This window comes from Doryrhamphus excisus, linkage group LG6, assembly GCF_037039965.1.
Source record: "Doryrhamphus excisus strain RoL-2023G ecotype Guam linkage group LG6, RoL_Dexc_Guam_v1.1, whole genome shotgun sequence".
NCBI classification, from domain to species: Eukaryota; Metazoa; Chordata; class Actinopteri; order Syngnathiformes; family Syngnathidae; genus Doryrhamphus; species Doryrhamphus excisus.
Genome location: NC_136362.1, coordinates 753,635 through 770,723, shown reverse-complemented (window position 1 = coordinate 770,723; position 17,089 = coordinate 753,635). Strand labels below are relative to the sequence as shown.

The 17,089-nt window shown below is 37.4% G+C and overlaps 1 protein-coding gene across 2 annotated transcripts in view; it reads right to left on the bottom strand.

Moving 5' to 3' along the window:
• Positions 1-415: 415 nt before the first annotated feature.
• The window catches only part of cntn1a (contactin 1a), a 51,050-nt gene continuing 34,376 nt past the window's right edge, over positions 416-17,089 (bottom strand). For both annotated transcript variants that reach the window (XM_078791061.1, XM_078791062.1), the window contains 16 exons: positions 16,316-16,497; positions 16,120-16,244; positions 13,442-13,559; positions 11,416-11,563; positions 10,614-10,741; positions 9,727-9,899; positions 9,327-9,450; positions 8,968-9,129; positions 8,751-8,900; positions 6,752-6,822; positions 5,126-5,360; positions 3,308-3,411; positions 2,960-3,149; positions 2,780-2,892; positions 1,354-1,510; positions 416-1,288 (listed from right to left, as the gene is read on the bottom strand). In XM_078791061.1, the coding sequence (XP_078647187.1) occupies positions 1,212-1,288; positions 1,354-1,510; positions 2,780-2,892; positions 2,960-3,149; positions 3,308-3,411; positions 5,126-5,360; positions 6,752-6,822; positions 8,751-8,900; positions 8,968-9,129; positions 9,327-9,450; positions 9,727-9,899; positions 10,614-10,741; positions 11,416-11,563; positions 13,442-13,559; positions 16,120-16,244; positions 16,316-16,497 (2,257 nt within the window). In that variant the 3' untranslated portion in view covers positions 416-1,211. The remainder of the gene's footprint in view (positions 1,289-1,353; positions 1,511-2,779; positions 2,893-2,959; positions 3,150-3,307; positions 3,412-5,125; positions 5,361-6,751; positions 6,823-8,750; positions 8,901-8,967; positions 9,130-9,326; positions 9,451-9,726; positions 9,900-10,613; positions 10,742-11,415; positions 11,564-13,441; positions 13,560-16,119; positions 16,245-16,315; positions 16,498-17,089) is intronic.

Sequence of the window (17,089 nt, the reverse complement as noted above, 5' to 3'; positions counted from 1 at the left end):
CCTGGTATGTGACAAAAAACTAATAATAATAATAATAATAATAATAAAATTAAAATAAAAAATAATAATTAAAAACAAAAATGTAAAAATGTAAAAATGTAAAAAAAATTAAAATTAAAATTAAAATTAAAATTAAAATTAAAATTAAAATTAAAATTAAAATTAAAAAAAATAAATAAAATTAAATTAAAAAAATAAAAAATAAAAAATAAAAAATAAAAAATAAAAAATAAAAAATAAAAAATAAAAAATAAAAAATAAAAAATAAAAAATAAAAAATTAAAAACAAAAAATTAAAAATTAAAAATTAAAAATAAAATAAAATTAAAAATAAAAAAATAATTAAAAATTGAAACAATTTTTAAATAAAAAAATAAAAAAACTAACTATATTAGGAAAGCAGGAAGTGAACAAATGTAACAGTTACTGATTGTAAAAGTACCAGATGGAGGGGTAGGATTTAATAAGCTTTGCTTCTTCCTACTCCTTTTGGGCATGTGGAACTGGGAACTGATTATGGGATGCACTCAATTGGAATCTGATGCATGTTCAAATGAAATTAAACCATCGTAGGGGAGTGTAGTCATTTCATCCCAATGCGGTCATGAATTGTGTAATTTATTTACTTGTTGTCCAGCTGCTGTTTGAAGGCCAGCGCTACATTAAGTACACTTCAGGTACGCAGGTTTTTTGGGTTATTACACCAACGGGCAGTGGAAATTGATGAGAATGTTGAGGAACTTTTGCTTTGACTGTATCCACGGTTCTCAACCGAGGCTGTGCTACACTTTTGGAAGAACACGAATAAAAAGAAAGAGAAGTGCACGTAAATAAAGATGAATATACAGAGATACTCCTAAACGTGTACACTTATCCTTCACAGGCCTGAAAGTATTAGCGTACTTTATGTGAGTATGTGGCTTTATTTGTATCAAAATGAAAGACTGGTCATTGTGAAGGATACGTGCAGACATTTACATAAGGCATATTTGAGTAGTTGACTCTCCTCCAAGGAGGCGTTCCGCGGATAAAAAGGAGGGATGCCCGCTCCTGTCTACTTCCACTAAGTTCTTCCATAGCTGGGAGAAGTCGGAATGGGGAACAGAGTGGAACCAAACGATCGTGGAAAGACTCCCAAAAGTCCTTATAGGCGTCAAGCCCATCAAGAGTGTCCTTCACGTCCGAGGGTGAAGAGAAAGATGGTGCTACATTCAGGGGTTCAGGCAGAAAAGAGCCGTCAGGAGCAGGCCCGTTGTGCTGAGAGGCCGGGCGGCCATGACGCTTCCTCCTGGGAGACACACAGCGTGCATGAGGCCACTTATGATGATCGCCCTTCCGGTTATTTTGTCATACCTGTGATGAAGATCTGTGACACGGCCCCGTCTCCGCCCTCTGTGTACGCCCGGACCTCCACCACGTAGGTCTCGTCTTCGTAGAGGGGGAGCTCGATGTGCCGCCTGTTGGTCATGTATAGGGTACCCGTGGAGTGGCCCTGCGGCCTGTACAGCACCTGTGCAGCATCACAAAGTATGGTAATGGTAATGGTAATGGTAATGGTAATGGTAATGGTTTTATTTCATTTGAACATGCATCAGATTCCAATTGAATGCATCCCATAATCAGTTCACAGTTCCACATGTCCAAAAGGAGTAGGAAGAAGCAAAGCTTATTAAATCCTACTCCTCCATCTGGTACTTTTACAATCAGTAACTGTCACATTTGTTCACTTCCTGCTTTCCTAATATAGTTAAAGTTTTTTTAATGTTAATATTTTTATTTTTATTTTTATTTTTATTTTTATTTTTATTTTTTTTATTTTTATTTTTATTTTTATTTTTATTTTTATTTTTATTTTTATTTTTATTTTTATTTTTACTTTTATTTTTATTTTTATTTTTATTTTTATTTTTATTTTTATTTTTATTTTTATTTTTATTTTTATTTTTATTTTTATTTTTATTTTTATTTTTTAATTTTTTTATTCATTCATTCATTTTCTACGGCTTTTCCTCATAATTTTTTTTATTTGAATTTTATTATTATTTATTTTTTTATTTTGATTTTTTTTATTTATTTTATTTTTTGTCACGTACCGAAGTACGAGGTGATATGACCATACAATGACATAATGGGTACCATAGTAACTGTCAACATTACATTACATTTGTTCACTTCCTGCTTTCCTAATATAGTTTGTTTTCTTTTGTTTTCAATTTTATTTGTTCACATAAAATAAAATAAAATAAAATAAAATAAAATAAACTTACACTATATTAGGAAAGCAGGATTATATTGACAGTTACTATGGTACCCATCATAAAATAAAATAAAATAAAATAAAATAAAATAAAATAAAATAAAATAAAATAAAATAAAATAAAATAAAATAAAATAAAATAAAATAAAATAAAATAAAATAAAATAAAATAAATTACACTATATTAGGAAAGCAGGAAGTGAACAAATGTAAGAGTTAGTGATTGTAAAAGTACCAGATGGAGGGGTAGGATTTAATAAGCTTTGCTTCTTCCTACTCCTTTTGGACATGTGGAACTGGGAACTGATTATGGGATGCATTCAATTGTAATCTGATGCATGTTCAAATGAAATTAAACCATTACCGTTACCATTACCATAAGTCGTGCGGGAGTGTCGTCAGTTCATCCCAATGCGGTCATAAATTGCGTAATTTATTAGTAAACAGAACACAAACTCGTTGTTGTGTTTTTCCGGCGTGCCATAAAAAAAGTCTTTGCTCATGAAGGACGACCGCACTCACTTTGTAGCCTTCTACCGGCGACTCGTTGGCCAGCGTCTCCACTTGCTCCCATACAATGTTGACTGACTTGCCCTTGAACTTCTTACCGATTATTGTTGGGGCTTGACTTGGCGCTGCGGAATAGAAGAATATGAATATATTTACATCGATATTTTACCATAACTTACATGACGAGCTTACGAGCTCTTTTGGTGTGCATCTCCAGACGATCGCTGGCCGGCCCGTATCCCGCCGAGTTGTAGCCCCGGACCTCAACCAGGTAGAGAGAGTCCGGCCTCATTCCGTCCAGTCTGGTTTGGTTTTCCCTGCCGGAGACCACCACCCTGTGCCCCCCCCCTTCACCGTCCTCCAGCTTTCTCCAATACTTCACCTGACAGCACACAGTAAAAATGAACATAGACTAACTAACTCAATACAAAGAATGGAAAAATGAGCACAATAGGTCCCATTTCTGAATTAACACACAATTTCTACTGAAGTTGCTTCATCTGGACCCATCTTCATGGGCTTGTAACGCCATCCACTCACCTGGTAGCCATCGATGTTGCTCTGCAGGATAGGGAACCACCATATGATCGCTTCTGTGGCCGAGAGAACTTTGCCGTTGATACTAGCAGGGGCATCGGAGGGTGCTAAAATAACAGGCAAAATAAAATAACATGAAATGAAAGGCTAAAAAGATAGGCTGCTTTTGGTAATGGTAATGGTTGTATTTCATTTGAACATGCATCAGATTCCAATTGAATGCATCCCATAATCAGTTCCCAGTTCCACATGTCCAAAAGGAGTAGGAAGAAGCAAAGCTTATTAAATCCTACCCCTCCATCTGGTACTTTTACAATCAGTAACTGTTATATTTGTTCACTTCCTGCTTTTATAATATGGTTTAGGTTTTTTGGTTGTTATTTTATTTTATTTTATTTTATTTTATTTTATTTTATTTTATTTTATTTTATTTTATTTTATTTTATTTTATTTTATTTTATTTTATTTTATTTTATTTTATTTTATTTTATTTTATGATGGGTACCATAGTAACTGTCAATATAATCCTGCTTTCCTAATATAGTGTAAGTTTATTTTATTTTATTTTATTTTATTTTATGTGAACAAATAAAATTGAAAACAAAAGAAAACAAACTATATTAGGAAAGCAGGAAGTGAACAAATGTAATGTAATGTTGACAGTTACTATGGTACCCATTATGTCATTGTATGGTCATATCACCTCGTACTTCGGTACGTGACAAAAAATAAAATAAATAAAAAAAATCAAAATAAAAAAATAAATAATAATAAAATTCAAATAAAAAAAATTATGAGGAAAAGCCGTAGAAAATGAATGAATGAATAAAAAAATTAAAAAATAAAAATAAAAATAAAAATAAAAATAAAAATAAAAATAAAAATAAAAATAAAAATAAAAATAAAAATAAAAATAAAAATATTAAAAAAACTTTAACTATATTAGGAAAGCAGGAAGTGAACAAATTATTATTATTTTATGTCACGTACCGAAGTAAAAGATGATATGACCATCCAATGGGTACCATAGTAAGTGTCAATATAGTGATACATAGCAGTTTTACAATCAGTAACTGTTACATTCGTTCACTTCCTGCTTTCCTGATATAGTTTAATTTTTTTTAATTCTTTTAATTTTTTAAATTATTTAAAAAATGTTTGCACGGCTTCTTAACGCGGCATTGCTTTAATTTAAATTTAAATTTAAATTTAAATTTTGTCACTTACGGAAGTAAAAGGTGATATGACCATACAATGACATAATGGGTACCATAGTAACTGTCAATATTAGTGATATTCAGCAGTTTTACAATCAGTAACTGTTACATTTGTTCACTTCCTGCTTTCCTGATATATATATATATTTTTTTTAATTCTTTTAATTTTTAAACATTTTTAAAAATGTTTGTACGGCTTCTTAACGAGGCATTTATTTTATTTTATTTTATTTTATTTTATTTTATTTTTTGTGACGTACCAAAGTACGAGGTGATATGAGCATCCAATGACATAATGGGTACCATAGTCAATATAGTGATATATATAGCAGTTTTACAATCAGTAACTGGTACATTTGTTCACTTCCTGCGTTCCTAATACAGTTTACGTTTTTTTTTTTTTTTTTAATTTTATTTTATTTTATTTTTGTCACGTACCCAAGTATGAGGTGATATGAGCATCCAATGCCATAATGGGTACCATAGTAAGTGTCAATATAGTGATATATATAGCACATCATGACTGGTTGTATTGTAAGAGGAAAGGAGATTTAAAATATCGTGAATATGGTTTTACAATCCAGGTTTGATATCCGCCGCTTACCATCTTGAGCAGAGTAAACCACCGCCGTCAAACTGTAGGGGCCCTCCCCTTTGACGTTGAACGCTTTGATTTTGACGTCAAACTCTATCCAAGGAGGGATGGAGGGATCTTTGTGGACGTAGCGCTTGGCCTCGGGGTCTGAAACCGTCACCTGTGTCCACTCCAGGCCTCCTCGGGGTTTGAAGGCCACGATGTAGCCAAAATCAGGACCATAGTAGTACTGCTCCTGGACAGGCTGCCGGGACAACAATATGTATACATTTTATATATGATATATATTATTATATGCATCCTAATCGTATCTTATGATGACAACACAGGTACAGTTAATATCGGCAAAAAAACGTTGAAACTCAGCTAGCTGGGTTAGCTTAATGGGGTTAGCTAATGTGGCTAGGTGCTGTACTCAGAATGTATGTTATGCCTTAGTGCTTGTTAATGTAACGTAATGCTTTTACGTAACTTTTTTTTAACCATTAAAGCCCTCTAGACATGAAATAACACCCCTATAGTCACCTTTATACTCCCATTACCTAATATAATAGACATTATATGGGAAAATAAGACATGCATTACCTGTTTGCCACCTTCTATATCCACTTTTTACCATGATTAGAGCCCTCTAGATATGAAATAACACCCCTATAGTCACCTTTACACTCCTATTACCCAATATAGTAGACATAATAAGAGAAAATAACACATAGAAACCACGTATGCCACCTTCTAAATATAATTTTTTACCCTTAAAGCCCTCTTGACATGAAATAACACCCCTATAGTCACCTTTATACTCCTATTACCCAATATAGTAGACATAATAAGAGAAAATAACACATAGAAACCACGTATGCCACCTTCTAAATATAATTTTTTACCCTTAAAGCCCTCTAGACATGAAATAACACCCCTATAGTCACCTTTACACTCCTATTACCCAACATAGTAGACATAGTAAGGGAAAATGAGACATGCATTACCTGTTTACCACCTTCTAGATCCACTTTTTACCATGATTAGAGCCCTCTACATATGAAATAACACCCCTATAGTCACCTTTACACTCCAATATAGTAGACATAAAGGAAAATAAGACAAATAAAACTTGTTTACAACCTTCTAAATACACTTTTAAACATGATTAGAGCCCTCTACACATGATATAACACCCCTACAGCTACCTTTACGCTCCTATTACCCAATATAGTAGACATAATAAGAGTAAATAAGACGGAAAACTTGTTTACCACCTTCTAAATACACTTTGGAACATGATTAGAGCCCTCTAGACATGAAATAACACCCCTATAGTCACCTTTACACTCCTATTACACAATATAGTAGATAAGAGAAAATAACACATAACACAAACCACGTATACCACCTTCTAAATATAATGTTTTACCATTAAAGCCCTCTAGACATGAAATAACACCCCTATAGTCACCTTTACACCCATATTACCCAATATAGTAGATATAAGGGAAAATGTTATTTCATGTCTAATAATGTTGTAAAGTTTATTCAAAATAAATGCTGCCAAAATTATTAATACTTGGCCATTTTCCTTTTGTAAAAGTTGCAGAACTTGTGAGCTTCATGCCCCAAAGGAAAGTCCAACCTTACCGTCCACGTGATGGTCAGCTCCCTGCTGGTCCCGCCGCCCCCGCCCACATCTGAAGGAGCCACGACAGGAACTGCAAGGAGAAAGCAGCATTGAAAAAGCAGAGCCTTCATCACCAAACACAAATTCAAGGTTTGCCATGAAGCAGTCGTTTAAAACTCGGAAGCTTGTAACTGAATCAGGACTCATGGGTACCCGGTTGACTCGTTCACTTCGTCACTTCACCCCGCCTCTCGCCAAAGACAGCTGGGATAGGATCCAGCGGTCAAAAATTAATGAATGAATTAATTACTGCCATGCCTATTTTTAGCTCGGAATGTTGTGCTTTTCTACTCTGTTTTTTATTCAGCTCTATTTTTTTTTATTACTTTATTTTTTCTCACTGTAAAGCTATTTTTGTTATGTTCCAGTTGTCAATAAAGCTAGATTCAGGATCGGGAAACTCGTTAAAGAACAGCTCCCATTTTTAGCTCCTTCAATCTTAAATATTATAAAGCTATGTGTCATGTTTATAAATAATTAGCAATGTTAAAAACTGTCTTTTTCGGTTGTCAATAAAGCTAGCTTCAGGATCGTGACATCACTTCCTATGTTAGCTAAAAAAGACAGGGAAGCCATTAGCCCACAGGAACCTGTTCATTTGTTTGCCTCTGGTGTTCAGGACAGACATAACAATGTTGTAAGTAGATGTAATAAATCAATGAGTAGATAATGTTTGAATTGTTATTTCATAAAAACGTTCAATAAGTTATGTTTTAAAAAGATGCAAAAATCGCTAATGCTAAAATTGGACATGCTAATACAAGTTGCATTGGGTTTATGCATTGTCATGTTAGAAGGTGTATAGACAATTGATTGTATTTTTTTTATTGTTGACAGTTATCGATAGAGGAGCATTTTAGCTCCTTCAATCTTAAATATTTTAAATCCATCTGTCATGTTTATAAATAATTAGCAATGTTAAAAACTGTCTTTACTTCAGCTATGCTATTTTTGTTATGTTACGGTTGTCAATAAAGCTAGCTTCAGGATCGTGACATCACTTCCTGTGTTAGCTTTAAAAGACAGGGAAGCCATTAGCCCACAGGAACCTGTTCATTTGTTTGCCTCTGGTGTTCAGGACGGACATAATGTTGTAAGTAGATGTAATAAGTCAATGAGTAGATAATGTTTGAATTGTTATTTCATAAAAATGAGTTGTGTTTTAAAAAGATGCTAAAATCGCTAATGCTAATACAAGCTGCATTGGGTTTATGCTAGTGATGGCCCATGAGGCTTAAAACCATTTCAGTCAACTACTTCTAAAATGGAGTCATTTTTTTTCAGGGTGAGCGTTTTTTTCGTTTGTTTTTTAAACATTTTATTACAAATTCAATTGTACAAAACAATATAATAGAATGGATTCATTTCTTGAAGCTTAATGTGCACACGAAGCCACCTGCTGGCCTTGGATAGAATTACAGGCGGCTGTATTTTCATTTGTGATGCGTTGAATGCTGATCTGTTTTGGCTCTTGGAAATGATTATGTACTACAAAAAATTGTATAACCAAATGATTAATCTACAAAGTGTAAGATAAAATATACAATATATATAAAATACTGAATGTTTTCTTGTCCATAAATGCCATGTATCATGTGATATGGCTAGCTTCATCATGGTTTTATGTCACCTAGCTAGCATGGGCTCAGGGAAAGTGCTTGTGTAACTAGGAAGATGTATGCTTGTGTACCTTGGACAGAATATCGGAGATTTAATAGATTTTTATTCAATAATAATTTTTTAGCGATTCCTCTTTTTTGAAGCCCCGGCACCTCTTGTAACATCACTAGATTATTGTCATGTTGGAAGGTGTACAGACAATTGATTGTGTTGTTTTGTTTTTTTTTTGACAGTTTTCACTCTATGCCATAATGATGAGTCCAGCAGAGTGAGTGACACATGAGAGGTCCAATCATTAAAGGAATCAAGACCGTGACTAGTACTAACTGGTGGTCTTACTTGAGGCCAGGGTTTTCTCCTTGGGCGATGGACTGCTGGGATCCCCCGTTCCCAGGGTGTTGGTAGCGATCACCCTGAACTCGTACTCGGTCCAGGGCACCAAGTCCATCACGGTGGCCGTCTCGGCGTTGCCTTCAACATCTGATGGAGCTGCAAAGACAAGACGTGTTGGATATTCCGGCCGAGACCAGCAGCAGCTTTTATTTGGTGCTCTCACATGTGCTGGCGTTCCTCCACACTTCCTGCGACAAGGCGGCCCGGTACTGGATGGTGTATTTGGAGATGGGGCTGTGGTTGTCTGCTCCTCGGCTCCACTGCAGCGTTACGCTCCTGTCACTTTTGTCCATCACTCGTAGCCCGGCCGGGGCGCCGGGGGGTCCTGGGGTGAGTGGCAGACGAGGAGATGATGAGTGAGTGTTAAAAATATTAATTCGGACAGCCTTAGTAGTACATGTAGTAGTCAGCACACAATGGAGACTGGGGAGTACTGTCTAATACTACACAGCTAAAGCTAACGTTAGCCTACGTCTTTGTTTGTCTCCTTTATTCTTTTCCTGGAAGCTAATTTGAGCCCACCTCGTACAACCAGGCTTGCCGAGGTGGTGATGTTGTCCACGGACGTCTGTGCGGTGCAAGTGTAAATCCCGGCGTGCTTCAACTGCGCGTTCTTGATCATCAGCTCGCCATTTGAGCTTCCGTTCTACACAAAACGACAAAACACAACAAAATTTTGGTTAGCAAAAGAAATTTTGATGATGACCTTCATCCTTCAATTAGAGGACAAGTGCTATAATTTAATAAGAGTTTATTAGCAAGTTAAGCTCATTTCAGGAGTCAAATATGCCAATTTGTATATATTTTTGGAGGGGAAAGCTGGCTTTATGTCAGCCAATCAAATGCCAGATTGTGTCCACACTGCTGAGCAGGAATAAAATCATAAAACGCGTCATTAACATTCATATTTCACTTCCCTCACCAGGGGGCGTTCATAGTGCTGGCTGTCCTTGTCAAGGTCAATGACGTTGCCGTCCAAGGACCAGATGAAGGTGATGTCCAGCAAGGCGTCATGTGACGCGGCACACTGCATCCAGGCGTTTTCGCCCACTTTGACGTCAGCATTGGAGGGGGCCAAGGTGATCTTGGTGGAGTCTGGGGGGATGAGGCGGGGGCCAAGAGATGGGGGTGGTTACACACAAAGGTGTCACTTTGTGTAGTGGTGTGTCGGTCATGAATGAACTAGGTCTTTTTTTGTGAATGGATTGTGAAGGTCACCGCCCCTAAAATACCCGTTCAGTTCTATTCTTTGATTGGCTGGAGAGTCAGTACACTTTGCAGGGCGGGACTCGCTCTGTGGGTGGGTGGGGTTAGCTGACCGAAAGACAAAGATTGACTGACGCTGTCGGTGACCTTGTTCATTCCGTTCACTAAAAAGAATGAGTTCTTTTGACCCGTTCGTTCATAACCGACACACTAGTTATCACGTGTTGTTGCGCTGTTGAGTCGAAACGAACGTGAACATGAGTGAACGGACTGACTCGACATGTTTGACCGGGTCTATGCACAGGTGGAGATCAAAGGCTAACGACCTAATGACCGAAATGAACGGATCTTTTTACTGAATGAACCGTAATGATCCGAAACAAACCATTGCCGAAAGCAATCTATCTACATCTATCCATCCATGTTAACTGTAGAAAAGATGGCATCCCCGCAGTGTGTACAGTCACCCACAAGGGGGCAGAAAAGAGCTGCTTACCAGTGAAGCATCATCCTATCTCTCAACAGCTGATAATTCACGCTTCGACACGAGCGTGGCGGCGCCCGCCACATCAAATAGTCGTTATGACGATCCCATCGGTGTACCTGTCACCAGCAGGGATCCCGTGCTGTTGGCCTTGCCGCGGTCGTTCTCCGCAAAGCAGCTGTACCTGCCCTCGTCCGCGCGAGTCACGTTCAAGATCTCCAGGCTGCCATCCTCCCAGATGAAAACCCTGAAAGAAAAACAAGTCACATGACCAGTACAATAGACTGATTCAAATATTCCAAATACAGGTCTGGTAGTGTTTTATTGCACAATGAAGGGTTAACAAGTCCACAGTGTTTGACTGGATAATAAACTAGTGTGTGCTTGTTATCAAATAAAGTTAGAAAAAAATAGTATTTGAGGATGAAAGTGAGCTGAAGGCAATAAAAAAAGCCATTTCTTTGCATATTTCAGCCTCATGAATGAAAAATAGCATCAGCGCTCCGCACCATATGAAGAGACATATGCCGCATAGTAATTCAGCCACTGCTGTCCCCCCCGCAAGCCTTTTAAACCCTTCTGTGGGGGTGGGGAGACGGTTGGGGGTCTCCAAGCCCCCCCCCCAAGATTAGGCTTGTTTTGTCAGCGAGGGGTTTACCCATCCAGTCATCCTGGTCTGATGAGTTAGGGAATGAGCTTAACGTCATCAAAAGCGCTGCACACAAATCAACAACGCGTTTGTCGCACATTTAGAAGATTTAGACGATCCACAGCTTAGCTGAGGATCCTAAACTCGCACATTACGCACGGAGAAGGGATTCTAACGTGTTGATCCTTTGGCCCACATAGAGTAGACCCGTGTTGACCCACAACAAACCCCGTCCTGTCTACGAACGACGCCGCGTTCGCCGCCTCGCTCACCTGCTGGAGTTTCTCAGCAGCTCCGTTTCTTTGCTCCACGACACCGTCGGCTTGGGGGCGGCTTTGGGTCGACATTCAATCACCACCCGCCCGTTTCTTGGAGCGAGGACGTGTTTGACGGGGTTGTGTTCAAATGTGGGGACGCAGTCTGGTTGGGAGAAGAGGACGGGATATTGGTTATCACGCAAGCAAGCATCAATTATTGATACATTGCTAAACATGAGACGGCATATTAGAAGCGGGCGGAGGCCCGTGCGAGCACCCGGCACAGTAGAGTGGGTGTTATTGTGTACCTGATCCACTTTTGGTAATGGTTTAATTTCATTTGAACATGCATCAGATTACAATTGAATGCATCCCATAATCAGTTCCCAGTTCCACATGTCCAAAAGGAGTAGGAAGAAGCAAAGCTTATTAAATCCTACCCCTCCATCTGGGACTTTTACAATCAGTAACTGTTACATTTGTTCACTTCCTGCTTTCCTAATATAGTTTAAGGTTTTTGTTTTATTTTTTGTTTTATTTTATTTTTGTCACGTACCGAAGTACGAGGTGATATGAACTTGCGACTAAAACCAAAATGGACACTAACCAAGGCAAATTTTTCAATAGATATGGTAATGGTTTTATTTCATTTGAACATGCATCAGATTACAATTGAGTGCATCCCATAATCAATTCACAGTTCCACATGTCCAAAACAAAAATATAATTTAATTAAAAATTTTTTTTTCATTCATTCATTTTCTACCGCTTATCCTCACGAGGGTCGCGGGGGTGCTGGAGCCTATCCCAGCTGTCTTCGGGCGAGAGGTGGGGTACACCCTGGACTGGTGGCCAGCCAATCACAGGGCACATATAGACAAACAACCATTCACACTCACATTCATACCTATGGACAATTTGGAGTCGCTAATTAACCTAGCATGTTTTTGGAATGTGGGAGGAAACCGGAGTACCCGGAGAAAACCCACGCATGCACGGGGAGAACATGCAAACGGCATCGAACATATATGTTATATATTGTTTGTAATTATGGTCTACACTGTTCTATTTTGATGGCGGAGTTGGTTCGATCCAATAGTAGTCATGCCAAAATGTTGCATTGCTGCCGGATGTTCACAGTATTCCAGTCATCTTTTCCAAGCACAACTTTCCCCAAAATCATTTCCCACAAACATTTTTTTACTATTTATTTTCTATTATGAAAATGATTACGGAAATTGTCCAAATTTGATTTTTTTCATTACAGTATATTGATGTTATTCAAATTTTTTGTCATTTTTCTGAGTTTGACAAATATTTAAACTGTCATTTTTTCATAACCGGAGTACCCGGAGACAACCCACGCATGCACGGGGAGAACATGCAAACTCCACACAGAGATGGCCGAGGGTGGAATTGAACCCTTGTCTCCTAGCTGTGAGGTCTATTTATTATTTTATTTTATTTTATTTTATTTTATTTTATTTTATTTTATTTTCAAATACTCAAAGATGCTTTTCGCATCTTTGAGTATTTGAATTTCTTGAGGTCAGAAAAGTACTGTATTTGTATGGGCATGTGACCAATCGCAGGGAGTGGGCATGCCTGGAGGCGGGCCGTGGGCGGAATAAATTAAAACAGTCCATTTTGACAGGAATCACAAATCCAAGGACATAGGTGCAGATTCTACCAAATCTAAAATGTTTTCTGTGCGGGTTATTGTGTGTAGCTGCTCTATCGGAGTCCACCACTCAATATAAAATGGTTGAAAAATAGGTCCCGTTTATCCCAATGACACCGCTCTGACTGGAATCAGTGCTAATGCTAACATTAGTTCTTCAACTTCTCCTCGTTTAATGGTCCTATTTACAATCTTATAAATGATTTGAATTAGGTTTTATGTAATACTCTTCATACCGTAGCACCTTTAAGATATAAGACTCGTCCCAAAGGACTATAGATGAAACAGTTATGTCGGAGGATGGAGCACAAATGGCATGCCACTAAACTAAACAGACGAAAAGTGTGACGTTTGACTCACCAAACACACGCAGCTCGGCGTTGGCAAAGATGACTCCATGGTGATTCTCGGCCACACACTGGTACATCCCTGAATCCTCAAACGTCAGGCTGCTGAACCTCATCTCCTTCCTGTCCAACTGTGGAGAACAACACCAACAATGGCCCATTTTCATGTCGTCTAAATTGTACAACCGGTCTTTAATTCAGGGGTGTCCAGGGGCACCACTTATGGCACATGGCTGTATAAAAAAAAAAAAAAAAAAAATACAAAAAATTTGAATAATTAGCAGTAATTTTACAAGAATAAAGTCAAAATATTAAGAGAAAACATATATGAAAATATGAGCTGGAAACCTGATATTACAAATATACAACATAATATAATATATCACTATATTGACAGTTACTATGGTACCCATTATGTCATTGTATGGTCATATCACCTCCTACTTCGGTATGTGACAAAAAATTAAAAAATAATTAATTATTTAATTTAATTACTTTTTTTTTTAATTAAACTAGATTAGGAAAGCAGGAAGTGAACAAATGTAAGAGCTGATTGTAAAAGTACCAAATGGAGGGGTAGGATTTAATAAGCTTTGCTTCTTCCTACTCCTTTTGGACATGTGGAACTGGGAACTGATTATGGGATGCATTCAATTGGAATCTGATGCATGTTCAAATGAAATAAAACCATTACCATTACCAAAAAAGTTGGAAAATATATGAGAATAATGTTGTAATATTATGAGGAAAAATAAGATAATTTTAGTAGCATAGAGTTGAAATCTTTTTTTTTGTGTATTTTTTTTTTAAGTCAAATGAAACAACATAAAGTTGTAATTTTGTTTGCCAAGAACATTTTAAAAGGGGACCTATTGGGCTTTAAATGTATTTAGAATAGTTGTTGTTGTAGTTAGAATGTTAGAATGTATTCTGGTGTTAAACAGTTGCCAAAGTTTCAGATAATGAGCCCTGAAAGAAGTTTTGGATGGCTCTGAACGCTCGGTTTCAGAAGGCGTGGTAAAAGTAACCCTTTGTGATGTCACAGAGGAGTGGACATCCTTAAAAGGGCGTGGCTGTAAGACAAATTCTCAACTTCTAGATCGGATTCGGAATCCAACACATATAGTTGTATATAAATACATTTGCCGTTTATTATCAGCTCATATGAAGTTGGGTTCGTTGCTAGCGGCACAAAACGGAGGTTCTTCTAAGCACTCGGGAGTGTGGCCAATTATGTTTTATGTTAATATTACATTAACAGTTCGTGTTTTCACGGGAAGCACGAAATCCAAAGAAATACAGCTGAATAGGTGCAGATTCTGGAAGAACTTGAAAGCTTTCTGTGCTGGTTATTGTGTGTAGCTGCTCTATAGGAGTACACAACTCAATACAAAGGGCCAAAAAATTAGCATAATAGGTCCCCTTTAAAATTATGTGAATAAAGTTTAAGTGAAATAAGTGAAAGTCCGATTCAATACGAATAAATACAATATTTTCGTTGTTATGGTGTGAAAAACCCGTTTAGACTATTCTAAATGCGCTTTTTCAAACATTACTAGAGCCTTCTAGACATGAATTAACACCCGAATGTTGAAAGTACTTAAATAAATGAAGTTATGCATACTCAAAGTTCTTAAAAACGTTCTAATAACTTACTTACGAGTAAGTAAGTAAATGAACTTACGAGTTCATTTAACTTGTTGTTCCATTTTGAGTACTTTTAACTACAGTAAAGTCTCGTTATATCGATATCAGTTAAAACGAATTACTACTTATTACGATACTATTTTCATTTCCCGGCAAATTTCTAGTCTTTTATGATATAATTAGCTCCGTTAGTACGATACACGGTTATTATGATAATCCGGTTACTACGATGCCCTTTTCATCTCCCGCCAGCCAATTTGGTCTGCTTATATCGATACAAAAGCAGCTTAAATCAATCTTTGCTTAAGGATTTCAATACCAAAAAGAACACGGTGAACGGCTGCTTCCAGTCAACTTTATTTTTCACACTTCCACCACCAGAGCGCAGCACACACAGCGGAAAACACCCGTCCCTCGCGCCTACCCCTCCGGGTGGCAACACCTTCCCTATCGATAGTTCCGGGGTGAATTATGTTCCGGGGTGAATTATGTCCCGGTAACCGGTAATCACTACAGCGTAAGTTTATTTTTATTTACTGTAGTACAAAATGTATTGTAGTACAAAAGCATGCTAGATACGCAATCCATGAACTCAAGGAGAAAATTACATGCCATATCAAAGATCCGCCCACTTTTAATGCAGTTCGGCGCAGGATCGGATATATGGATAGTCCGGTTATATCGGTATTTTTTCCGACTCCCGAGAATATCGATATAACGAGACTTTACTGTAATATGTTTTGATGAAATTGAGCTATGGCTATATTAAGTAAGATTAACTTAAAAACATAATTTACATACAACTTAAGATACTGTAAATCTGATTGCTCAATATAATTAATTGGTATAAGTATAGTTAACTTAAAATTTTCTTAAAAGTTCTACTTATAAATGTTGATTGCCACTTGCATTATCTGTTTTTTTCTGTTTATTTAACTTGTAATTTTTTATTAATATTAATTTTTTGCAGATTTGTGTAACCTACTTAAAAGAATTCGTAGTTACTTATAAAAACTAAACAAATAATAAGTCATTGAACGTTACTGGCTCGCCGTTCTTGATCCAGCGGATGTGCGGTTTGGGTTTTCCTGTGGCCGAGCAGGACATGGTGTAGTCGCTACCCAGGTCTTTCTCCATGCTCCGGATGTGCTCCACCCACTCGGGAAAAGCTGGAAAATGTGGACGTGACAAGAGTTAAAGACGCAATCAAACAGCAAAAGCACTAAGAGTGATGGACTACCTTCCACGGACAAAAGTGCGCTGTGGTAATCCTTTCCCTTTGAGTTGACCGCCTCGCATTGATAGGGACCGCCGTCTTCTACCTGCACGTTGTACAGGTGCAGGTGAGCCCCCGCCGTCCGCACTTCGTGGTTGGGGGGCAGGTCGCCGTCCAACTTTTTCCAGCGGATCTCTGGCACAGGGCTGGACAAGACGCAACAATGGACGCACATATCGCATAATGATGCATTACTGCGTCGTATACAAAGACATATAAGACGCACATATATTATATTATATATTAATATGTTACATATATTATACATATATTATTTTTCCAAAGGCTCCCATAGCACCTGACCACATTTACACCAATACACACACTTATTTATGTCTTATTTTCTCCGATTATGTCTACTATATTGGGTAATATATGTCATGATGACAATAGGGGTGCTATTTTATGTCTAGAGGGCTCTAATCATGTTAAAAAAAAATATTTAGAACTTTGTATTCTCCAACTACCAAAATATTCCATATAGAAACAAGGAATCCTACTTTGTGGGAATGAAATTATCACGGCCTGGGTCTACTCCGGTTTCCGACACCATTCCAAAAACATGCTAGCTTAACTGGCGACTCTAAATCGTCTGGGATAGGCTCCAGCATGCCCCCTCGCCCCAAATGAGTGTAAGCGGCATAGGAAATGGATGGATGGATGGATGTGGAACCAACGTTCTGTGACCAAAGAGGGATTAGTTATACTAAAAGAGGAACCTCATATTCTAGAAGTCAT